The 27,677-nt window shown below is 32.8% G+C and overlaps 1 protein-coding gene across 3 annotated transcripts in view; it reads left to right on the top strand.

Moving 5' to 3' along the window:
* Positions 1-24,166, top strand: part of LOC123701375 — a 29,738-nt gene extending 5,572 nt beyond the window's left edge. The window contains exons 1-2 of one of the 3 annotated variants that reach the window (XM_045648814.1): positions 3,127-3,233; positions 23,470-24,166. In XM_045648814.1, coding sequence (XP_045504770.1) covers positions 23,489-23,896 — 408 coding nt within the window. In that variant the 5' untranslated portion in view covers positions 3,127-3,233; positions 23,470-23,488 and the 3' untranslated portion in view covers positions 23,897-24,166. Of the gene's footprint in view, positions 1-3,126; positions 3,234-8,751; positions 8,774-23,469 lie in introns of those variants that run through there. The other 2 variants (XM_045648816.1, XM_045648813.1) reach the window with 2 other exon arrangements.
* Positions 24,167-27,677: the final 3,511 nt, after the last annotated feature.

Below are 27,677 nucleotides of genomic sequence, written 5' to 3'. Positions count from 1 at the left end.
GCCAATGCCAATTATTGTTTTGTTGTAAAAAAAAGATCCAGGCTCCTTTACTCTCGTTAACTTTCATTACTAGTCAAATGCTTCATAGTTTACTAGATTTCCGCCCGCGGCTTCGCCCGCGTTTGCAAAGGAAAACCCGCATAGTTCACGTTCCCGTGGGTTTTCCGGGATAAAAACTATCCTATGTGTTAATCCAAGTTACCCTCTATATGTGTGCTAAATTTTATTCAAATCCATTCAGTAGTTTTTACGTGAAAGAGTAACAAACATCCATACAAACTTTCGCCTGTATAATATATATTAGATTATGGAACCAATATATTTATTACTAGAATTAATATATTTATTCAGGAAAACCACATTTAAATCATAACTGTGCACATTAATACACTATCAACTTAATGATAAAAGGTTTATATTGTATGTTATAATATGCGATGATTATAATGAAAATCGTTTAAAAATATAAAATTTTCATGAAACTGTGCCCATTCAAAAATAGTCCTTACAATAAAAAAAAAATGAACCCCATGGAATTCTTAAATAATCAATAACACAGTAAACAATTTCATATAGCTGAACGTTCAACGTTATCAAATGCATGTGCATGTGCAAGGCCATACCGTGGCCTTGTCTATTTATATCGCTATACTAACGTTTCAACTATGAGTAGGTAGTTACAGAAACATATTTTGTTAGTATTGTTGCATGGTAACGTAATAGTTAAGGTTATAAATGTTTTTAAATCATTTCCTGAATGGAGGAACTTCTATGTTACAATTTTATTGCCTTGTGGTGCTAAGGGGCCATACATAAAGTACGTCACACTAATTTCATGAGTTTTTGAGCACCCCCCCGTCCTTGTCACAGGTGGTCACATTTCTAAGACCCCCCCCTCCCTAGTGTGACGTCACATGTTTTGCAATTTAACATCGAAAAATTATTAAATTAAAACAGCAGTTTCAAAATAGTTTTATTTTCATTGAAATTAAGTACTTTTTTATGAAATCAACATAATATCAAATATTTGAAACAATAACAAAAAAATAAACTAATGAATAAATATAAATTGTCCACAAAACAATTTAAACCGTATTGCCCTAAAGATAGAGTTGGACATATTTTTTAGTTTAATTTATATTTCAAATTACGCGATTAGTACCTCTAGATTTTGAAATGTGATGTCACTTTACGTGTGACGTACTTTATGGATGGCCCCTAAATAGTAAATAAATATTCTTTCTTTCTTTGAAAAAGGTACATGAAATAATGAATTTCATATAAGGTATTATAATCTAAATATACATAACTCAAAGGTGACTGACTGACTGACATAGTGATCTATCAACGCACAGTCCTAACCATTGGACGGATTGGGCAAAAATTTGGCAAGCAGGTAAATTGTAGGACGAATCGCAGGACTTAAGCATCTGCTGAGAAAGGAGTTTGATCAATTCTACCTCCAAGGGGATAAAATAGGAGATGAAAGTTTGTACCATGAAGATTTATCTTTTCCACCCAGGCGAAGCAGCGGGCAAAAGCTAGTGAGTACATATAGGTACGTATAAATATAATAAACGAACCAAATACGCATTGTCAAGATTTAATTTATATGCGTTAGTGGACATCGGTCAAGCATTGTTCTCTAGTACAATGATAATATTACTTGGTGATGCAACCAGTCCTTATTTTATATTTAGAAAAGATTGAATTATAATATATTAATTTAGATTGCTGCGAAGAACTGTAATAAAAGTGTAAAGGCTCTTTATTAAATTTCATATTTCGAGGAGCAGTTTAGTGACGGCTTAATTTTATATTTATATTAAACTCAATTTTGAAATTTATGCAATTTTAGGTACCCTTAATTCGTTCAGTCAGGAGAAGACCACATTCTATTATCATAAAAAGATTTCCTCTATATACTTTAGGCAACGTATGTTTTGTTTTTGCATCAAAAAATAAAAGGGGTAGACATAGGGGATAAATATTGTAGGTACGAAGAAACCGCATGATAACGTGAAGAATACGCAAGGAAAGCTGCGGGCGGAAAGCTAGTTAGAGATAAAATAGGTAATCTTAAATGCATGCAAGATATGCTATCTCTATTTATATCTACATATATAAATATCAATTGCCTTTTTTAATGTTTGATAAATGAAATATCCTCAATACTTATATTAAAAGAAACAATAAAATATAAATATTATAATAATACGAAGCTCGCTGGGTTACAAAATTTGTCATAAGATGCAATTGTTTTGTAGGTTACCACATTCACACAAACAAACAAAATCTGTACCATAGAACAGACTAGACTACGCCAGATGGCCATTGTTATTAAACAATATTCCCATTTCCAATGCATTATTTACTGATCGATATGTAACGAGGAAACGATTATCATACATACATAATGTTATCTATTACATACAACTTTGTTACTAAGCTGGTGATAACGGGTCATTAGCACGGCGGGAATGCATCGACCTTCGATTTTAACCGACGGTGGTAATGGGAGTTATGTTTTTGCAATTTTGACCAAGAGCTATAGGAATAAGTTTGTGATCTGTGCCTTATTTTAATAATATAAATACAAGATGAAAGAATTTTTTAAATCTGTCCAGTAGATTTTGAGACAATCGCGATCAAACAAACTCTTCAGCTTTATATTATTACTAGCGGTCCGCCCCGGCTTCGCCCGTGGTACATATTTACGTTTTCTCTACATAAGAACCATCCTCGAACTTCAAGGAATATAATAAAAAAGAATTATCGAAATCGGTTCAGCCGTTCTCGAGTTATGCGCTTACCAACACATTTTGCGATTCATTTTTATATTATAGATAGTCCATAGATATTTATTTTAATTTGATTCACATAATATACATAGAGATATAAACATCATTTCTAAAAATATAAATTATAAAAGGATATTTTGATAATAAAATCAATAAACTTGATAAGAATGCAATAGACTTTCTACTGTGCTTTCTACCTACGGATGCAATTTTCTGCATACACGCGTTGCCATAGCAACCAATATTGATTTATCCCTTTCTCTCTTTCTCTTACGTGTGTTATCGATTTTTCGTACACCCTCTCACTCACTCATTGTCAGTATGACAGTTTTGATCGCTGGTTAAACACGTTTTTGGTTATTTACAAGAATTTGTTTAGAAATATTATTATATTAGTGTTTGTGTTCGTTTTTGATTGGATTTTAAGACTTGGTGAGTTTATTTCTCGTTTAAACAATTTAAAATATTATTTAAATAAGGTGAAACAAGATGTGATCGTTATTTGAAGTTGCAAAAGAAAACTAATCTTATAAGATTTACTACAATTTATATCGCTTACTTCCTTTACTTTTACAACTCTTGCATTGTCGGAATAAAACATAATAGCATAATATAATCCAATAATACTTTCATTCTACATGTAGGGAACTAGTTACTAAATAATATTGAAAGCAGACAAAACCTGGTGTGTTGCTTGGTTTGTGAAATTATCATAGCATTTATTGCAATACTCCCTAATTATGCTACATTCAATATAAAACTGTGATATTCTGTTATTGCGAAACCAGGGCAAAATTTCGTATTTGTAGGGCTTCATGATAATTATTGTTTCACAGTGAAGACATTTCTTAGTATGTATGTATGTACGTATACTATCTACCTTTTAACGAAGTTGGTTTTATTTTGTTATAATTATTTTTAAACGGTTTTCGATTGATAATACATAATATATGTAATCTGAAATATATAATACATTAAGTTCTTCATATTTGTTCCTTATTTAAGTTGCGTGATAATTATTGAACAATTTTTGAAGCCGAAGACTGTTTTTTTTATTAGTTTGTTCAGAAAAGTATTGTTGGCAACCCTGACCGCCATCGCGTATTATTATGCGCCAATTTGATGCAATAATTCCCGACTTGTGAACGTTTAGAGCGCGTAATTATTGTCGGCCAAGTCGCTTCCTTGCTATTTAGCATGCCTAGGTAATGATTTAGAAGCGGCCTAGGTTTCCTCGTCAGGCTGACTGTATAATAAGTAATGGCATGTTGCTGTGTCATTGTTATAGACTGGGAAATGATATTAAATGGACATTTGAAGTTATTTAATGAACGGTTACGCTCTAATATAGATAAACCGTCAACACACTAGCATTTTAATAAGATTTTATAGAAAAGGTTTAATTGCCTTACTGTTTTTAATATGTATACTGTGGCACTGCTTTCTTATCTTACTATAAAACGAAAGGAGAATGACCACGGGTGGCATCGGTAAAATTTTAGTTGTGCCACGTGTTCGTGATATTGTTAATTCCTATTTGTATTTATATCTAATGATCATATGTATCACTATTAAGTCTTAATTATACCGGATAAATTGAAATAATAGTAAAAGTTAGTGTTTTGAAACATGTATGACCACGTATGGAATCGGTAAAATACTAGTTGTGTCTCGTGTTCGTGATATTATTAATTCCTATTTGTATTTATAATGATCATATTTATCACTATTAAGTCGTAATTATACCGAATAAATAGAAATAAAAGTAAAAGTTTTTGTTTTGACACATATATCTATCTCTTTTGCAAGCGTCATGTCATAGTCAGTGTTCGGAACCGTACGATAATTATTGTACAAACACGATAATTTTGTGCCTACGTACGATGTACGATAGCATAGTATTATCGTGCGATAATTTCTATCATGCTAAATTCGAGAATTTATATTATTTCACCCATACAAATATGAAATTTTGACGTGTTTCATATCGAACTTTCATGGGAACAGTGAAATTTTGTCAGATTGAATTTTAAACTTGGCGCGTTTATTGAACATAAAGTGGAAATGGAATCGGTTCTAGTCTGTACCACGCGTAAAACCAAAAGAGTACAAAATGAATAGTAGGGCACGTAAAACGTTTGGGTTTCAGTGTCCCGTTGATTTTACAGCGGTAGTTAAACAAATATTAACTATAGGGACTTGCATACTTATCAATATTACAATTTATATGATTTATTGACTTAAATTCACTTTATTCAAAAAAGTACGATAATTTCGAACCATAAACGCCTAATAAACGATAATTTTACGCCCCTGGTACGATAATCAGCTCACTTCAGGTTGCTAACACTGGTCATAGTTTCTGTTTGAACTTGGTTTGAAATGAATGTATTCGACGCATTGTTCGACGTTATTTATTTTGAAATAATGTTTATTACGATTTACTTTTCACATTTGTCTTGTAAATTAAAATATTATCCATGTGATAAATGTAAAACTTAACGTTCATCGTTAGTTTAAACTCGATAAAGTATTTTTTTTGAAATGTTGAATAAAACTATTGTTTTATTTTTATAGTCGCGAACTGCGGCTTATTTACATAAAAACTTTAATCGTTTCTAAAAGTACTAACATCAAGCTTTAAATTGAGCTATATTTCATCTTGACACAATAAGTTTGATTGCGATACCAAGTGCCATAGTCACTTGGGCAATCTCCTTTAGGAATAATGCAGGTTTTATTTTCACATACATAAAAAAAAAAACAGCTGATTGAGTACAGTAAGTACAATCAATATAAAGAATTATCTTATCACAATGACATTGTCTCGAAATCTTCTACTTTCTTTTTAAGGAATGCCGAGATGTTATCAATTAAAACAATATTATATTTTATTAGGTAGCAACTAAGTGAAGGTATAGATTGTTAAAGTATGTACATATTATTTACTTTAAAAAAAATATTTATTTATTCACAATTTTACCTTTGACTAGTAACAGAGACTGATGTGCAAAAAATATTTTTTCATTCAATTAATCCTTTAATTCACCTTAAGCTCGGATGAATTAAAAACTCTCCGTTATGAGGATATAGCAAATTAAATCAACAAGACAAAATTAACACTCATTAGAAAGATTTTGTCTCACACGACATTTAGTCTGAGAGCTAACTGCTTTTTCTTATCCTTATAGTTATATGCAAGTCGATAGTTAGCACGTGTTTAATAACATATTTCCATAATAGCATATTATATTATATCCACATAGGTTCACTTGCGTATTAACTGGATAAAAGTTGTCATTTGCCAAACCACGATACAATCTAATCGTTTCATTAGTTTTTGTGTAAAAGCAACATTTACTCATCAAACTATCTGTAAAAAATTTAAGTGGCATAAAAAATAATAAGTATATAAACGTAACGTCATATAATTAACCACAAAACTAAATTATTGATAATTACAAACTTTATACAGAACGACCGAAACCAACGTAACTATATATGAGAATTTATAAATCATTTCTTACGCAAATCAAAACGATCTCTCGGACTATAAGGACAGGTGCATGCTGTACGAACGAGTCCCGAGCCACCTGCTCCAAGAAGTGTATTTATAACTTTCTTTAATTGTGTAACTAGGAACGAAGACGGGAGAAAAAGTAGTGGTACTATCGTAGAACCCGTTTCGGTGCAGCCTCCAGTAAAAATACCAACAAAGGTTAAGGCTTTGAATCACGTATTGAATAAAGTTTGAAAGAGTGAATCTTCTATATAGTGGAGAAGTAAAACTTTATTTGGTTGGTCTATCAATGATTTTTACTACATAGTATAAAACAAAGTCGCTTTCTCTGTCCCTTTGTATGCTTAAATCTTTAAAACTACGCAACGGATTTTGATGCGGTTTTTTTTAATAGATAGAGTGATTCAAGAGAAAGGTTTTAGTATATAATTTATTAGGTTTTATACAAAGCGGGCGAAGCCGCGGGCGGTAAGCTATTTTCGCCCGTCCGATTAGGGCCCTTCTGGCCTCCTCCACTCAAGCGACAGCTCAAGCCGAGGTTCGTGGTCCCCGTCAAGGGGGGACGCCCTTGTGCATGTCGCTACCAGGGTGAACCTTCAGTTACCCCCGCGTCCGCGTTAAAATGTAGAAGCCCTTCTGGCTAACATTGAGAAACACCTTACAAAAAAAAAAAAAGCTAGTTTATCATTAAATTGTATGTAGGATAATTAACAGGTCTAACAACTGAATACAGTTTGGAAATATTAAAGCAAACATTTGTTCACATTGTACTGTCTGAAGCGATCAGCTTTTTTGCATTAACGAGTAAATATGCATCAACCGAGTGCACAAACTTTTACAATTATAATACTATCAAGATCCCATTAATCCATATTCCATATATATAATAATCCATAATTTGCTTGCTCTGACATAAAAAAAAATAATCTTGAGTCAATTCATACAATACGGTAGGTATACATAAATCGAAAAAACTTAAATTGTAAAAAAAAAAACATAAAAAACATAAACAACACGCGTTATCCGTTTCCCTGGTTAGACAAATATTGTTCATCGTGGTCCATGACCTCAGGGTCGTCAGCCGATTAAAGTTCAGATAGCTGAGGTGTGCTTATTCGGCTCCGGAACTTCATGGCGCCTGTCATTGTGATGAGCTATTGTTTTTGGGTTTTTAAGTGCGACAACCCTGAATCTAAAGCTTCTTATTCATGGTGAACATTTGTTTATAAAGTTGAATCAAAGTGGCGGAATTGCTCGCAGTAGTTGCAGATAACGCTTAATGAAAAGTTCTCATGATCAACGAACTTGATTAACTACGAGGCTTTATCGTCTCTCTCTAGACACATTATGCAAAAGTAAACAATTCTTGATAGATTTTACATAGAAATATAATTGAAAAGGCACAAGTTGACGACAAAAAAGGTCACGCACATGCATTTAAAACAATGCTCAAAATGTTATCAAGATTATAATATAGTAATGTCAAGATGAATATACATGGTGATCGGAACAAAAATTCCTTAAGTAGATTGATATGAGCGCTAAAGCTGACTCATATGAACGCAACCAGATAACATATAACAAATTATAAGACTTAAAAAGTTCTCACGCATTGGCAATGGTTTGACTAACAGTACCCAAATCTAATACTAACACTGCTAACCATACCTTATGAGGAATTATGACATCCATAATTCAGTTGTACATATGGCGAAGGTGTCAAGCACGATGCAAATATGCAGACGGCATTCCACACCGCCTACTGGTATGATTGATAACTAGTTCTGATGTTGTGTAACAATGCTTTGGAGATGCATTGGGCAACCGTTAGGTTAATGTCATCTGGTATAGGTGTTTCTGAACCTTATATTACCTATTATGTGATTATAACCGTATAAGTGTGCATGAGATGAGGTCTTTAGATTATATCTAACTAGCGAACCCGGCGAACTCCGTTTCGCCACCTTATGTTTAATTACAACCTTCATAGTTTAAACACCAAACTAAATGATACATATGGTGATGTGAAAAATTATTTTCCCGGTTTTCCCGCTTTTCTTTTGAAATGTTTCCTGAATTTTCTTTGCTACAAACCTCACGGAGCCCGAGACCTTTCCAACGAATGCAAAACCGTAGAAATCGATGGTGCTTTCTGGAGTTATAGCGTCAGGAAGGAAAACCCGACTTATTTTAATATAGTAGATTGAGCATTTCTTAGGATCCTGGAAGTTTTTGTTAGGTGATAGTTATCCGGGTTTTTAGTTGCATATTTCTTCCACGTGTATTTGTAAAATGTCGCGATAACTATAGGTTTGAAAGGTATTGATGTTAATCTTTGCAATGGTGGTGGTACATGTCATTAGTTTTCTACCTGTGTCATCACTCGTGTGCAATTCACACAAAGCTGTCGATGGCGGTGCAAATTTCTACGCCATATTTAACACCTTTCAAGTTATGTATTCAGTTAGGAAGTGGTTGTTAACTAAAGTCAAAGTCAAAGTCATCATCTATTCAGTATTTCAGACGTGTTAACATTAAATGTATCTAATAACTAGCTGCGCACCGCGGTTTCACTCGCATTGCTCCGCTGCTATTGGTCTCAGGGTGATGATATATAGCCTTCCTCGATAAATGGGCAATCTAACACTGAAATAATTTTTCAAATCGGACCAGTAGTTCCTGAGATTAGCGCGTTCAAACAAACAAACTCTTCAGCTTTATAAAATTAGTAATAGATAAATGTAATACATAGTTATCGCTGTAATTTAGATCAGTGGTTCACTTCCCAAGACATTGACCCATCTCTCACTAGAACGGATACATGAGTGCACCTTGAACTTGGAAAATAAACACTTTAAGCGTCCCCTCGTCACTAGAAATAGAACTGAAATGCACAAAACACATTGCTGTGACGTGATTTCCTCCCTGGTGTGAGGGGATGCGCTTGCGCACCATTTGGTTTACTTTTTGGATGATGGAATTAGATGTTACTTTGAAGATTGGTATTCAATGTTAAGACGAGTAAATAAATATGTATTTTTTTTAATTGTATTTGTACCAGGAATATTACAACCAACAGGCTACATTAGAAGTAACTTTATAAATAATTTTCTATTATTTCATAATGAATTATCTTTGTTATTAGAAATTCTACTACCAAAGATAATAGTTATACACTGGATGAATAAAAACAATTTATAGCCATCACACAATAAAGGGGTTGCTGAATATTGCAATAATAAAATTGTATTGTGTTACAAAATAAACATTACTATTTAGAAGTGAAATTGAGTGGCTCTGGTTGCATATATCCGAATAGTTGCTTATAATATGTATGCACAGGGGAAAAATCTACCTAGTCACCTACCAAAACTTATGATCAATACACATATTATATATCTGATAACCTTTCCTTACAAGGACGAATATGTTTAATAATAAATTCGCCCTTAAAACGCAAGGTTATCTTATCAAATAATTTGAACATCTTATTTACATCATGACGAATCACTGATTAAAATCTAGTAGATTACTTACGTATAACAATAACGTAAAAAGAGCGTATGTGCCGAGCACATGTGTTGAAGTGAAATATCTTTGGCAAGATTCAAAGATACCAAAATCGTCGCCTAACCCGGAACCCCATGATGTGACGGTATTTCCACGACCTTGAAATTTCCTATAAACATTGAGTTTCACTTCATCAAGAAGGTAATTCGATGCTACGAAAATCTAACGAAGATTCAAAAATAGTAAGGGTACGTCAAAATAAATCCCTGACGGTTGGATAGGGTGTATTGCCAGATGTGCAGGGGTGAAGTATTGATTTATGCTGCGCGTGCGCCGATGCAACTTCCACTGTCTAGGGTTACCGTGGGGCGGATATCGATTTTCGTAGGAATAATAATATCTCTCGCTATGTTGCGTTTATTTGGCGGGTGGTATTTTTTATTTCATTTAATTCAGATAAATTTAATATCCATATAGTTGTTAGTAAAATGGCCTTAAAAACTATGTTAGTATTATAATTCTATTTGACATTAAAAAACAATCTTATTCTCATTTACAACCTGCTTGAGACATGGATTTTAGTCCAATGTCTCAAGACATTGCTGTCCCATCTGTCCACGAAGACAGCTAGGATGCTGCTGGACGATTACCGGACTCGGCGCATCATGGATGCCGCTCTGTCGATTTTTGCTGAGGTGGCGTACTGATTTGAACATCTGTTTCAATGTTAATCAATGTTGTTTAATAGTTTTAAATAGTAAGACTGTGGTACTTGAAACATAAATATTGGAGAAACATGAAGAATTATTTATATTTCAATTATCACTAAGTTTTTGTCATTATAAGATCATTATGGATATTTTTTTTGTCATGCGGAAATATGCAAAACAACATTCCCGCTCGAAAAATGTTTCCAGCTCTCTCACTATTTTGTAATGAAATCAAAAATAATGTATTGTATTTGAATTTGAATAAAATGCATGTAATTGTTCGATATTATTTATTATACAGGCGTACTTGACACAAATGTTTTGTTAGAATACAGATTTATTACGGATTTCTGTCTGTTTATAATAAATAGCCGATTTAAGGCCGTTCCGTTCATTACGACTCGTTACGATAATGATGGATGTTGTAAATTAGCACATTTTGGAGGACTAATATAAATCTAAGTTAGTACTTACTACAACTACATAGATGTTAATTTATTTGCCTTATGCTCTGAAACTTTACTTCTCTAAAGAAACAGCCCGCAGGATATTTTTTAAGTTATGGCTAATTCAATTTGACGAGCAAAAATTATATCTTATTAATGACGCACAGGTACACAAACAATCATACTTCAATAGATTTATTTACTAGCAGTTATGGAAAAAATAATCGTTGAATATTTACAATGAAATTTTCTGAAGAATTGCAAAACAAACAATCAAGTTTCAAGGGCCAATGAATTTTTCCGGTCCCTCATTCTAATTGTTTTGTGTATGTAATTGATTATAAACTTATCAAATAATGCAGGAAGTTATTCGTCATTTCTGCTGACACACATTTATAAAATTGTGCTACTGGAGTCTGGACTATCTGTACCTACATTTAATTAAATTGAATTTTACTTCCAATGATAATCATAATTAATTATTGATTAGTAATAGATTTAATATGCTCTGCTCATTACTTTAATACTAATATGAAATATATGAAACTACGATACAAAACAATTATATTAATTATTATTATGAAAACAAAAAACCCGACTGCTAATTTACGCTTAATTTACGTACCATTTGTCACTTCTAAAATTTATTATGATGATTCCCTATAACGATCTGATCTGATAAGTCAAAATCCGTCCAGTGATTTTGGCTGCCAAAAAAATATACATACACTCGAAAAACGTAACTCTCCTTCTTTCGTAGTCGGGTAACTATAATGAAAGAAATAAAACTACACACTTGAAGTAAAAACAGAACATTCTTCTCATAGCACGGATTTAATGACAGGGTTATTTTTAAAACGGCCAATTGGTCACACAAGGACTACAGAGTCGAGAGGGTCGTGTGGAGGATGCATTAGACATAGTCCCTTGGACTATTTCCCTGCGATGTTGTGTAGTAATTGATTATCTGGAACATGGTGTTCATTTTCTGATCGCTTTTTAAAATGACTGCAAATTGACGAATAAGGAATTTGTAATGTTATAGGTAACACTTTTAACAACAGAACCATTTTATACAAAAGCCAACAATAATTAAACTTTTACATTTTACTTACAAAGCACGATCCACAATGTCACAAGCGAGGGAGAAATATTCAAATTACAAACGAAACTCGACACCAAATCAGTGAACAGTACTGTCTTTGTTTCACGCCAGCCAGCCGTGAAGCCTAGCCACTGGGCACATCACTACTCGCACAGCACTTGACCAATTTATGCGATCATTTAACCCGTGTAGCGTCATACGCACAGCAGTTATGCGTCCCAAGTATGTCGAGGTAGTTTACGAAATCTAGCTTTTTTATGACTACCGAGTTTAAAAATTTTATTTACCCTATTGTTCTATAATTATATGCCATGTATGATATATTTTTGGAAAGAGGAAGAAACTAGTTAAAGCATAAAAATGTAATCAAGACGATATATTTTCTCTATAAAATTATAAAAAATTGATTTTCTTTTGTTTTAATTTTAATTGCTTACACACTAACACTTACATGATAATGCTGAGTCATCAAATGATCATATTCACGTTTTCATATCACTACACGATTGCCAAATACATTCACTTATATTTTCACACATTTAACACAACGTATTTCACTATGAATAATAACAAATCTCCATTATTCACAAACAAGAAAAAAAGCGCCATTTTGCGTCTTCCGCACTGAAAAGTTGAGACACTTTTTCACTGAGTATTCTTCAAATATCCCTAAAACCAATATCATAAACGTATTCTACGTAAAATTTCCAGTAATATACGTCTCAATTATCACTCATCTAATTATTCCTCTCGGCATAATTCACAATCCAAATATTCGTTGAACAAGAGAAATGTCACAAACTATGGCCGATGACGCAACTCAATCAATGATTCACTTTTTTTTTTATTTTGTGGTTTTGGTCTCTATTGCCTGTCTCGGAGTCGTGTCGATTCGAATTATAAATGTTTAATGCTCCTGCGCATTATGCTTGAGATACGGCGCTTGCGCACTTTCGCTGGGCAAGAATGCATAATGATGCCTAATGGTTAGAGGTAAACACGGTCAACGGTTTTACAATTTTCCCGGAAGTTGGAGCCTTAGCACTCTAGGAATTATGTTTAGGTATGGTCTGATAAGACAACTATGGCAGTGCTCAATGTTGTTGTCAAAAATAATGGATTTAAAAAAATACCAATTTTCTTTTAGATATTCGTGATTCTTTCATTATATCTTACAGACAGACATTAAGGTCAAAAATCTACGTGGAATATGTGCAGTGTGCATGATACACAATAAAATCTAATTTTATTTATCATATACCAACCATTTTATCGTTCATATTTCATTTAAAACGTCGAACTCAGAGAAAATCATCATTTCATTTTGAAAATCAGTTATTCAATATACACACTAATAATACCACAAAAACGAATTAACGAAGCGTACAAACGCTTCCTCCAACGATAGCTACAGTCTCACCAATCGGAACAATTTGGTCGAATTTAAAACGAAATTATCATATGCAAAGTGCATTAGCACTGTAGTGAGCGAACCGTAAAATCAACAATCGTTGTGATTGCCCTCTGTCCATTGTCCTACATTGCCTATCCTACCAATTGTTTGGGACTAGTCGAGCGTGCGACGGGAATCGAACGCGGATGCATCGAGCGTCATGCCGTGTCGAGATTCAAAGAAAATTTGGGTGATTAACGGTGTGCAATATCCGTGGTTAAAGCGATCAATTTAATATTGGAAAGGTAGAAGAAATGGTAGGCAAAGATGCTCATATGCGCTCTTTGGATATAATCAGATACAAAGATTGGGCAGATTCATGCTAAAATGTTTAAAAATTGGGTGAAATAAATAGACTACTTACTTTCAAATTAATGGTTTCTCTCATCATCCTCTGCATAAAAAGCATTATAAGTTTTAGCTTGCATTTTCTAGTGCGAAATACAGAATGCTTTAATGTTTTTCATGTTTGTCATTTTTGTTGTAAGACACACGGCTTGCTTAGAATAAATTTACATAATCGAAAATTCTGTATTCTTAGACTGGTATTGATTGGGTGGATTCGTTCGTGACTTGTAGGATTTAGCAGAAAAATCAGCAAGTTCTAAAAGTAATACAATCAGTGAAATAAATATTAAAATACTGACCTATTTTACCCAATAATTACTGGTGGTAAATATTGAACTACGTATTAACGACGATTAAAACGATTTAAAAGAGCTCTTGATGGAAGTTTTGTTGAATTAATATAATTGTTTGAATCTGAGTTTGAAAAGAATAATCAGGAAAAACACTGGAGCAAACCTGATTACCGATCAATAATGGAGGAGTAACCACGATATAAACTAGTTTATACATATTATAATATAAAATGTATATGATCTGTAGCGCGGCAAGGATGCGACAGGATACGTCGACAGGCGACATGCGACAGCCAACAGGCGGGTGACCGCGTCGGGTTACGTTATAGAGTTACCATTCTAGTTTTAACCTTTTCGAGCGAGTGCACGTGAATGTACTGTCACTGTACTCCTGGGTTTCAGGTTTAATGTCATTACGCAAAAAATACGATATAATTAACGTGTTTTGTCCGATCTTGCACCAAATTGAATTTTTTCATCAATGCCATCTGGTTTCAGATGGAAGTTTCAGATGTAAAATGTGTTAAGATGAAGATTTGGAGGCTTAGCTAATAAAACATATAATAATACGGATATACAATGAAGAGTACCTCCATAGCTTTAAGCTCCAAGATTGTGCCCAGTTAAGTCACCAAACGTCGACTAATTTTATAAGCTGCGAAAACCGCCCTGAATAAACACATATTAGCAATCATTCTCATTTAGTTCTGTCTAAAATGACGGTTGTAGTTATTCTACAACCGTCATTTTAGACAGTACAATTACGCGGATTCCTCAAGAGATTGTTGTCGTTAAATTAACCACCGGCACTTAGACAATTCATTTAAATTATAAATAGATCTATCGGATTAACTGTAACTTGATGAACGCTCGTTAAAGATACAGCAGGTCAACGGCCATTTTAAGATAAACCAAACAACAGATGCGATGGCGAGATAAGAGGGATTGTAAAATTAACAGTGTTAAGCTGAGGGCACTGGAGTGTACACTTGTTATACATTTGCATCCGGAGTGATGGGATAAGGGTGACAGTTCACATGAAGCGAGTAGAGACTACTAATAATATTCAACGTTAGGTACAGACTTAAATCATTATATGTATGAAATAAGAGAGCAGTAGGTTATCTTTATAGTGAAATAAAACGTTTCTATAATCAAGAAATGGGAAATAAAAGTGAGACAAAAGCTTAACAGAAAAGCCATAGATTGAGAGCTTTTATAGCTTTTAGAAACCTCGGTTTATAACGTTTTATGCTACATCTTTTTAAGGGTTTCATATAAATATAAAATAATAAATATATAGAAATAGATATTATGCATTATCAAAGTTAATTTGCAGATAGAGAAATGAGATATGGAATTTGTGAGTCTAAAGTTTTGGCATACCATATGCATAACGTGCACAAGCGAAGTCAGGTTCAGTAAGCTAGTTTGTTATTACCATACAGCATCACACATCACAGGAGGTTCGTCCTAACATCGTTTTATACGCGGAAGCGGTAGATTCGACCGCGTGTAACTCAAACAAATTGAGACCAATAACTGTGACAAATAGGAATCAAGTATTTTGTTTATGGCTTGTTAGGAGTTTAGTTTTATATCTTCATTTCATTTCGTTGTAAACTTGAGTTAATGTGTTATGTGTGGAGCTATTATTTTCTTTCATTATTTGAAACTTTGGCGTAGGATTATCCTGTTCATCAGAATATTGATGAAGGACATTCTACGTAGAAGTTAGTGATGAAAATCTTACAAGGTATAATACAGGCAGTTAAAATTGAAAAACATATGCTTGAAATTGATTAATTTAAATGTTTAGTTTGCTAATAATAAGGTTTTGTACAAAATTATACACTTGCGAGAAAAAATTTGAAAGTAAAAGCTTCGCTAGCTTAAGTTGTTGAATCTTTGTTTTAATTTTTGATTTATTTTATTGGTAACTGTTAGTACAGCTACCAAATTTAAAGGCAATAATCATCAAGCCTAAAGACCATCCAGTGAATCCACGTCATATTTAAATCATAAATCTATACGTACACTAGAAAAACTACTTTCCATCTGGCGTCAAGCATGAAGACTCTACGCAAATTGTATCAAATGACTCCCACGACCCTCGCTACACGATATTTTTCTAATAAAATAGACTAGCTAAGGATCAAACCACATCCTGACACCTTATACCATGATCTACCGCTTTTTACCCTCTCTAGTCATGGGAGGTTTTAACCGACGTAAGACGTTATACTACAAGAATATGTATAGAGTTTTTAGCTTTTTCTAAGCAATGATAAAATATTGAAAAAAAACAATTCACTCAGTAACTGCAATTTAATAAATAAATCTAGATTCTTGAATGAGTTTTTAGCTTACTTCGTATCTTATTAATTATATTATAGTCGTCTTATAGGATAAGGACTTAAATAATCTCTCCTCAGAATCTACCTGTCAGTTGATAATTCATGAGCTGAGATTAAACAATACACAGAAGTAAAATTTCCATACATATTTGACATTTTTATAAATTCACATTCAAATTATTTATTTGCTAGAAATGTGATTTAAAAAGATTTACAGATGTTATTATATGTATACCTTCCAATACATATATAATTTTCCAGTACAAATCGCCAATTGATTGGTATGCAATTAATATTAACGAAAAATTGAAATTGATGTACCTAATATAAAGTTAAAAGTTTGTTGAACGTTTAATAGTGCATTTTCAAAGAATTCGTATTAATTATTCGAATGTAAATTTAAAAAAAAAAATAATTTCCCGTCATATAAAATCTAAACGAATGCTAGTAATGGGTTGTTTAATTAAATTATTTATTACCTACAATAAAATCAAGTTTTTATTACTGAATCTTAAAGAAACTTCTAAAGTATTTTCATTTGAAATTGGTTCAAGGTTAATTCAGATTTATTTACCGATACGGGCGTAAATCTGGCACCGATTTAACGGTTGTACAAAAACCGATAACACTTGACATTTACGATTTCGCCCGATTAATGTAATGTGATTTATGCACTCCCGCGCTTGTCATATGTAAATTGTTTTAACATTTCGAGAGGGATGCTCAGACAGACATGCGGGCTCTAATGCCGCACAGAAGGAGTAATAGCCCCAAATTGGACACCAATTTATTTGTTAACCGGTATTAGTGATTATTTGTAAATGTGAACGAATTTCACTAACTCGATCTGCTGGGCGAAATGCTTATGGGCTCAAGTATGTGATTTTGGTACAGTTTTTAGGGATAATGTGTCCCTTATTACGCAAGATAACTATTTTATTCAACTCGGTCATGGTCATAAAATAGATAATACAATAGAGAGATTTTGACTTTTGAGTCAGTTTCATTTTTTTTAAGACGTAGTCTTTCATGCTGCACATGGAAGGAAAGCAAGGCCTATAATTGGTGCCAGTGCTAAGTTAATTTCGCTCTTCTATTATCATATAATACAATATGCATTATACAAGTTATTGTTTGATACATATTTCGAAAAAATGCGTGATACATTGTGCATTCCTCGAGCTGTTTGGAAACAAAATTAGATTATATTGTCATATTACGTGAATATATTGCAGTTACAGTAACATAACTATGTAATATTACCTAATGTCACCGTAACTCCTCTTCGTGTGATATGAAATAACCTCACTTTGCGAAGTCGGTAAGTAAATACTTCTAAAATACAATCGCCAAGTGGGGTTTAAGTTAAATAAGAATCTGCGTAAATATCCCATCTCGTGGCTAGGACAAGTTGGCTAAATTTGGACCGTTTTACGACATGAACCAAGTAAATGTATTTTTATTCGATTCTCCCGCGGAGCGCTACTTTTGAAGTTGCGTTTTGTTTACGTTTCACTTTAAGCGTTCTAGGAATTTTGTGGGTATCATTGATTGAGACACAAAGACGTTTTATGGTGAAGTTTTATTGTTAGGAGTGACGGGCGGAAAGCGGAGTTGTTTAATTTGAGAAGAAAAAATTGAATTTAGATTAAAATTTTGTGGATTGCGATTGCAAGACCATAAATGATGTGAATTACAATTACAAAAATAATCGTATTCCTAAAATAACATTCTTTAAATTTGTTCAGAAATATTGGATTATGATGTCTGAAGCACATATCATTGCAAAATATTATATAACATTATTTTGATCTAGGTACTTGTATCTTGTTTTATGTATTATCTATGCAATTCTCTCAGAAATTGATACCCTGTAACTCGAGTAGTGTGCAACCGATCTGTCGCGTCGCGGTCGTTTCGATACTCGGTGTCGTGTCGTGCACTTGTCGGACTTCACCGGAAGCTAGCGGCCATTTTGTCGCGACGCGTGCGCAGCGCAATTAACGCGCGCCCCTGTTTAAATTTAGAACGTCATCTGACTAGTATCTTCCCGCGAATGACTGTTGTCTGTCTGTCTGATTGTTTTTGTTGTGTTAGTTTACTAAGTTGTCTGTGTATAAACTATGATTATGTATTTACCCTTTATTTACCTAAATGTATTCTTTGGTGCAATTGGCAATCAATTTCATCGAGTAGTTTCATCGAGTACAAATAATAGTGGGTACTTACAGAGGCTTGTTTGAGAAGTTTTATTTTTGTCTTAATAAGCTATTCGTCGCATTTAAATCAAATTTGGATAGAAAACCCGATTATCAATAGGTATATATAGAAATTAGAGAAACCAATTTCAACATTCAACAATTTACCAATTAGGGCCGATTTTTCAAAACTTATCCGTCCAATAAAACATTACACGATAAAATTAAAATGTCACGTAAACTGTCAAATACGGGCAATTAGAATACGTTGTTAAAATGGTAGTTTTATACATTATTCGACGAATAAGTTTTAATCAAGGATTGAAAAATCAGCCCTAAATATTGTCAGATATTTGTAAAACATACGAGTAATTTTTATTAAATACACAATATTTCGTAGACTTCGTAGACGTTTTCATAGTCTATGTATTTTTAAATGCAAATGATACTCTGTTTTTTAAATCCACTTCATATTAGTTGGTGCATTTATTTCTTCCAGGAGCCGTGTTAGGACGTTGGACGTCGGTTTTTTTTCGTTCCCTACAATAATCTGTAGACTGTGACGGTGATTGTTTGTATAATGTACTGTTTAGGGAACGTTTTTTTTACTTTAATCGATAACGTCATTTTAGGCAAGTTACGCATCGTATTTTAAAAGAGAAATTTCATTTCAAATAGGTTATGTTTGCGTTATTTTCTAAGAAATGTTTAAAAAATGCCTGAATATTCTGAGGCTATTAAAGTGAAACTTTTATTACATCGTCTCAAACTTTTTGGTCTGTGTAGCGCATGTCGCGTGACGCACGATACGTACGATAATTGTCGTACAAATACGATAATAATTTTTAGTTAAATGTCTAGATACTCACTTTTACCGTGGTTTCATAAAACCACACAACATTTTTTTTTATTGTTGTGTTTTTTTTTTATTTGAATATTTTATTACGTAAATATGCATAAAATTAATACAGATGAAATTCTTCTTTTGCTCGTTTCAGTGTGTTATAATAACTTTCGTAACATTCGTGAGTAACCCTCTTTATACCAAAAATAAATATATTAGACTTGAAGACAGGTAAAGAATGTAAATCTTTATTCTTTCCCCATTTACTTTATACATATTTCATGAATGACCAAAACTAACGGAAATGAACTATTAGAGATAGGTGTGTATAAGTATATTCGTGATAGCAACAAATTGTTTGAGATTCGGCACCGATTACAATCTTTATGCTCGATAAATCTAACACAATATGTTATATCGTTTTAAATATATAGTCTAGTTGTAATGTTGCATTGTTTATGTGTGTGCGATAGTTTTGTATGAATAAGAAAATAATCTAGTTAAAGAATTTATGGGAGATTTTGATAAGAAAACTGTTGCTAGAGCTGCGTCGTCTTAATATGTATGTCGCATTGTAGACCTACATTTAATTACATATTTTTGTGATCTAATAAGAAATTTATATACAGTACGTATCTCAAACATATAAAAAATAAAAATAGGTACATAATTATAAAATATTACAAGGGCTTATTTAACAGTCCTAAATGACTTTTGGGCGGCCATGTTATACCAACTTCATACCAAAGTTTAGCGAAAACAATATAGCTTCCATTCCTTGTCTAGAAACATACAAACATATATCTAAAATGTATTGTCCGTACCTATCATTATTATTTAATTACCTAACCCCTTCAAAACATTATGGTAATGTCCATAAATTATGAAACAGACATTGTACATTAATAATAAATATTCAAAAGATTTATCTTCTATGAAAGTAACACCGCGAAGATAGGAGATACGTAAACATAAATTTAATTATCGACTTAACGATTTTAACCCGATAACATTGTTTCACACTTGATGAATGTTTAAATTGTTTTATGAATATGTTTGATATATAATAAAGAGCCTACAAAATGCTCTATCAACAGGATGGTTGGGTGGTCGGTGGCTTGTACTTGCTTAATGCAATTGCACTCGGATGCAGTGTACTTATTATTTACGGTTTGAATTAGTTTATTACGTCGAAAGAATTATAAGCAAATAAGTTTATGGTGTAATGTGCCGTGGTAGCTGTAATTCTTAATAGCGTGTAATAATAATACCTACTCACAAATTTTTCAATAAGCGACGCTTTCGTCGTGACAGGCTTATGTGAACATAAATAAAAGTAAGGGCAAATTATTCCTTAAATTATATAAAAGAGGCACTTACGATAGAATTGTTGTGTCAGTAGTGTTTATAAAAAAACTAGCGAGTAGCGGTCCGCCCCGGCTTCGCCCGTGGTACATATTTCGCAATAAAAGGTAGTCTATGTTCTTTCTCAGGGTCTAAAGATTGTCTGTGCTAAATTACATCAAAATCGGTTGAGAGGTTTAAGCGGGAAAGCGTAACAGACAGACAGACAGAGCTACTTTCGCATTTATAATGTTAGTAGGGATGTATAGGCAAAAGTTTATTGACATACAAAATATATAACCACAATAATTACATAATTACTAATTACCACATAAAACTAACCAAGTATCTTATCGAACAAAAACTTATCCGCCTAGCATCTCTAAATCATAATTTCGTAACATTTCGGTCAGAAAGCGGAGCACACGACAATTAGCGGCTCGGTCGGCTAACTGTGCTTTTGTTTTGGACAAACGGTTTAACTGTTGCTAATCCGCTGTTAACGTGAACGGAAGTTTAGCGGTCTTTCATCTTTATTGTGTAATTTTGTCGCACCTTTGAGGGATATCTGTATACCTATATAGAATGTTCTAGACTCTAGAGTAAGGCGGCCGGATCAAAAGCTTCTTAAGCTTACAGAGCGTAGCCTTAATGAAGTAAAATATGTTAGGAGTTCTTTGGTCGTATTACACATGTTAAGTGTGTAAGAATAAGTAGTTACATAATTAAACAAAAATAAGGATAGCTAATAACAAAAAAATAAATCGTATGTACACATGGAATCCCCTTGTATCTTTTGTTCAATAATAGGAGTGAATTTGATGCAACATTGTAGGTAAAATTTATTCAAATACACATAAAAGAAGTATTCTGAGGTAGAAAGTAAAATGAAAGCAACTAGAAAAAATAATAATGTTAAATAATAATGAATCAAAAATTGTTAATTAATGTTAAAATCTATATCAAGGTAGATTTTATTAAAGAACACTGTTCCTGTTTCCTTTATTAAACGAAAAGGTAAAAGCTTCAAGAATATTCTATATTTAACCAGGAATGCGGTCAACAGGAAGGTCTAAGCGTTTTTTCAAATAAGCCTATCATCGCAGAGATTAAGGCAATCTTCTAACGGTCAATGGTTAGGCGCAATCAACAAGACATTCTGTGTTGCCTTTCATTGCATATCGACAAGGCGAGGAAATATACGTATATACATCCGGTATATATAACGCATTTTTATAATTGCTTATACTACGTGTGAATTAAAAGTATACTGATCTTGGAAAGAGTTTGATTCGGCTGTTAACTACTGAATAGTCGTACTATCTATTTAGAGCATTTAATTTTATCTGATTTCATAGTGATTATGTTAAGGGGGGTTAGGCGGTCAGCGAAAATTCAGTTATTCGGGCCTGAGGTAAGCGGTGAGGGGGTCCGCGTTTAGTATGGAATCAACGTGCTCGAAACTAAAAATCGTAAGCGCCATTCACATTTTTATCAAAAAGTGAATGAAAATATTTAGTATTTTCTAAATCTAAAACAGTCACGAAATCGAGAAGGTAAATGCCTATGTACTTGTGATTTTATACGAATTATAATCGTAAAATACGGTTGTAATGAGCATTTATATGATATTTTAGAGGTAACTTCAGGATTTTTTTTTATCGAGCAAAATTTTTCCAATCGTGTTTTGGAAACAGTCATCCCATCACACATACGTTCTGTAATACATATTAGAAATTTCAGTGCGAAAAAACCTCAATATTTTCAATTATAGCTCATAGAAAACAGTCCATTTTTCCGTGTTCACCTACTAAGGGCCCTTAACAAGACATTTTAACAGTAATTCGTTTGAAATTATAAATGTTTGAACCAATTGAAACAAAAATACTATGGCCCACTTTGTGTCATTCAAAACATTCCGCTATATAAACAACTTTCTTATTGTACAAAGTTTCATAGCATACAAAGACCAATTCAATCGTTAAGTTCCACATTAACCGAGGTGTTGGTTACACTATACACACGTCAGCGGATCAACCACTCAGTTTATAAATTGACGATGGATTGTTTCCCAAACACGATTGTTTGTCAAACATCCTGTGTCAATGGCTAATGATATGATTTGATATTTTCTCGCACACGACTGAAGATTGTTGAAGGTCATTGTTTGCTTTCGTTATTTGGTAAATTGGAGAGGCTGTTGACTTGAGGGCTGACCGCTGAGGCAATAAATTTTACAGACTACTTGTAATAAGAAAAATTACAGATCTCTTTTAGTCGTCATCTAATTACTGATACACTGAAATCTATTTTAAATTATCATTGAAATTTGGTATCATTTTACCGTTGCAAAGCACGCTATAGACAGCGTAGCCATAACTAAGAAAGCAGCGATGTATAACTTTATCTTCCAAAAATCTTAAAGCTTAAAAATTATCTACCTATATTTTTGATTATCTCTTAGCAGATTTTATTTTAATATCAAACGTTAAAGTTAACTATTTTTGTACATTAATTGATGTTCTTCTCATTGTCCACAGACTACCTCATCACACCAAAATGCCTAGAATATCAGCGAACAGTACAGTAAGGCGGCGACTCTTCGCCACAGATGATGTGACAGAAGAAGCCAAAATCGACAACTTCACGAACGTGCTCCAAGAGTCAATCCTTAGAGACAGAGACGAGAAATCTAAAAAGTGGAACTTTGACTTTGAAAATGAAGTACCACTAGAAGGAACATATGACTGGTATAAGTGTGATGATACAGCTGACTGGATCGGAATGACCAAGTTAGAAGATAAAGAAATGAGTGAACAAGATTCGATGCTGCTAATGAAAATGGAGAATGAAGTGACGCCAAAGGTGAAGGACAAGGACACGAAAGTGTTGATAAGGAATTCGCTGAAGAGGAGGATGCATTTCGTGGCTGATAAGGCGATCAGGAGGAAGATCGCTTTTGATTAGCCGTGCGTGAGAGCGCGTTCTTTGTGCCACATTTAGGCTGGGTTTTGAAACATTGTTTATAGATACAAATAAATTGAAAAAAGACTATTTTTTGGACTGTTTGGTAACATAATAGATATGTATCTGAGTTCTCTAATAAATATCTTAAAAACATTCATATTAATATTTAACGCACAGACTCGACAACGATATTCACCTACAGAAATCATTATTTTGTACAACCGGGAAACTTGCAATATATTTTATTAACTTAGGATTTTAATAGACTTACACATACATAAAGTGGCCATTTAGGTATTTATAATAAAAATAAACAATGTTTCAAAACATTGCCTATATAACTACGATTCTAGTTCTTGCAATGTATTTTATTTTAGAAGTTTATTTAATAATTATTTATTTTAAAAAATTGTAACATGTGAATCTATTATAAAGACTGTTTTCTTTTTTAATTTAATACCGCGATATTTAAGTAGCTGTAGATGTAAATATTTGTTTTTTTAATATCTTCCACTACATTCTATCACAATGTAATAAATAATTTGGACTAATAACTAAACCTTTTTAAAACACTAACTTTTGTATATGTATATAGAAATTAACAAAACGTAAAATACACAAAAGTAAAAGCAGTGATCTATTAACATGTTTTTATCGTATAGGAGGTAGCAACGTTGACAAGAGAGAATTTTAGTATAGTTGTGTGTGCAGATAAGTTGCGCACTAATAAACGCCAGCCAGACAGCCCGGACTCTAACCGAAATAGCAAGAGAAACAGGCCCCGATACATTTATCTACAGCTTATGTCAATCTCATACATTCATAATCTATTCTATCAAACGTTACGCTAAACGAAAGCCACTTGTCTAGGGGGGCAGTATATCAAAAACCCAACTATACTAAAATGACTTTTTTTAAATCGTTGCTAGCTCCCGTACCATTAGATTTAAAGGACGAATATGATCACCGATTGATTAAATTTTAGGACTTAGTCATAGCAATGATAGTGTAAAATCTGGTGAATTTTCACCATGATGTCGCCATGAAAATTGTATGTAATAATTTAGAATTAAATAATATTAAAATAACTCCGGTAACCTGTAACATTTTTAATGTCTTTAAGCGCCAGTTTCACGACTTGCTGATAAAGTCACTGATAGAAGATATTTAACACTTTTTCACGTACTATTCCATCAAACTTTAATAGTCATTTAAACTGACAGATAACCAAAACAGAATAGATCCAAAAGTTGTGAAACTGACTATATATATTCTATAAAACTAGAATTAACAAGACATAGTCATAATTTAACTGATTTAATTTAATATGTTTGTCGTTTTTCTACAAATATTTGAAAACAGCTCTACCCCAAAGTCTCTGTAGCCGTTACAATTAATATATAATTATAGTATTTTTTTATAATTTTGTACCTATAATATTTGTACTTACTTCCTTCGTGGAAACAAAATGCTTTAAATATAACACTTTTTGATTAGTCACAATGTAATTTAGATTTATTTATTTTATATAGGTTTAAATTTATATTTAATTTGGCGTAATTTATTGTAATTTGTTTTGACATTATAATATATAAAACTGGAAAGCAATGTTTGAGTTTTTTCAATTCCCTTTAGGCTATAAAAGAGCTTCATGTTATCCATTTTTGAAATTCAAAGGTCACTACAATAATAAACAGTGAACTAGTCTAGTTATATACAATATTTGTTTTTATGCAGGTCAGTAGATATTTGGTAATGATTTTTCAAACTATAAGCTATCTTCTTACTAAATTTCATCCAAATACCTTCATTCCGAAGCTCTACCAAAACTCCCACAAAGTTACTTCTTAATATGACACCACACTTATTGTTCTAACCAAACCATTGATACTTATGCTCACATCCCATATCCTCTTCCCAAACTATTTAAAGCCCCTAAAAGCATAAAATTCACACCATTTCCTCGACGTCATTGTCCCGTCCGCTCAGAATGCACCCCATCCTTCCTGCTCCAATTGTGCCCAATAAAATGTGATTACAACAAATTGGCCAGGTCACGGGAATGGCATTCCACACTGGTCTAACCTTTGACTGAAATTCACGAGTCGTGGGTTCAGTCACAAGCCTTGAGATTTCACACGAGAGAAAGAAATAGGTAACGTTCAACCTTTGACTGAAATTCACGAGCGTTCAGTGAGTCTTGAGATTTCACACGACTGTCCGATGAGAAAGAAATTACGTTTATTAGCAGGATGATGCACGACCAACCTAAAGAGATTGGAAAGGTTAGTTTGGGACTTAATTTTAACATAAGTAATATTAATCGAGGCTCCAGTTGACATCTCACTAATAAAATGTCACAGTTTATCTATGCCAAATCTATGTAATTTTAATTATCATGTTTCGAAAAGTGTTTTGAGTAGTATATTTGTAAACAGAGCAGAATGTAGTTAAAGGAAGTAAAAGTATAATAACGATCAGTTATTATTAACTGATTCCTTGGTATAGTCACATAGTGGAAAGCAAAATTAGTATAGTTTAAAATTTAAAGACAGTGTCGATCCCTATTAAAACCTTTCCAACAATTTTTTAATAATCCTGAAAAAAATAGGTGAAATAGCAATTCAATAACGATGCAAGAAGATACGGGACTTCACTTACTTTCAACTACAAAGGTTTCATAGTTTCAACTTTCAGGTAAGTAAAATAAGGGTAATAAATAATAATAAATAGTTTTGCATATATAATAATTATAATTAGGTATATTTTATACTTTCCATTCTTAATAAAGAATTCTCCCATATATTCTATGTCATGATATGTATCGTCACAAATTCCAAACGATAATCTACATAAATTTGCGTATTCTCAACATATTCATAACAACAAAATACATCTGACGTGAGTTGTTTATTTAAACGTGACGTCACGCGTGTTTTAGTCAAAATGGCCAACTGCAGAATTTCAATGTTTTATTTTATTGATAATCTCATTAATCTTAATGTTTTTTAGATTTTTAAGTCACTATATTTAATTTATTTAGTATACATTTTCCCTTGAAAACACTAAAATGATCATTTATGGATACTGTCGTCATGCCTATTGTCGCCTGTCGGTCTGTAGCGACAAAGTTGTCCCCTACTTCCGCGCAATCTCGGACACATATTCGGAAGTCTTTATCGCAATAGCTTAGGATATGGTTGGGATAATCTTTTATACAATTTACTATAGTATAATAAAAAAACTTGTTTGTAAATAATTAAGCAATGCTATCTTATTATAACTTATAATGTACTGTAGAAATATAAGCACACAACTATAGTTCGTTCGAAAAAATAACAGATGACTGATATAATATACATATTTTTTACTTTTCCGTTTCCTGAATCCACAAAATTTTAAATTTATAGGTACACTTTTCAAAAATATTCTAGTTCTGCATGGAAATTCAATACTCCATAGTCCATAGTTTAAAATATAAAAGAAGATCTTGAACCACTGAACAATATGAGCCTGAAATACAATCAAACTTTGACGTCACAAAGCATGAAAACGCACAGATCAATAAATATTTATTCACTTCAGAGCGGAAACATTAATAAACATTAAAAAATGGTCTGGTCCCGTGGGAATCGAACCTGCACGCGATTCGATCGAATCTGAGCGTCACGGCCACTGCGCAACCGGACTTTTGCGTATGTCCTGATTTCTGCGCGTGCGCCGCCCACGCGTATACTGTTACCTTCATATTGTGCTATTTCTCACAATATTTATCTTTAAT

Source organism: Colias croceus, chromosome 21, assembly GCF_905220415.1.
Source record: "Colias croceus chromosome 21, ilColCroc2.1".
NCBI lineage: Eukaryota > Metazoa > Arthropoda > Insecta > Lepidoptera > Pieridae > Colias > Colias croceus.
This window is presented reverse-complemented; position numbering and strand designations above follow the sequence as displayed.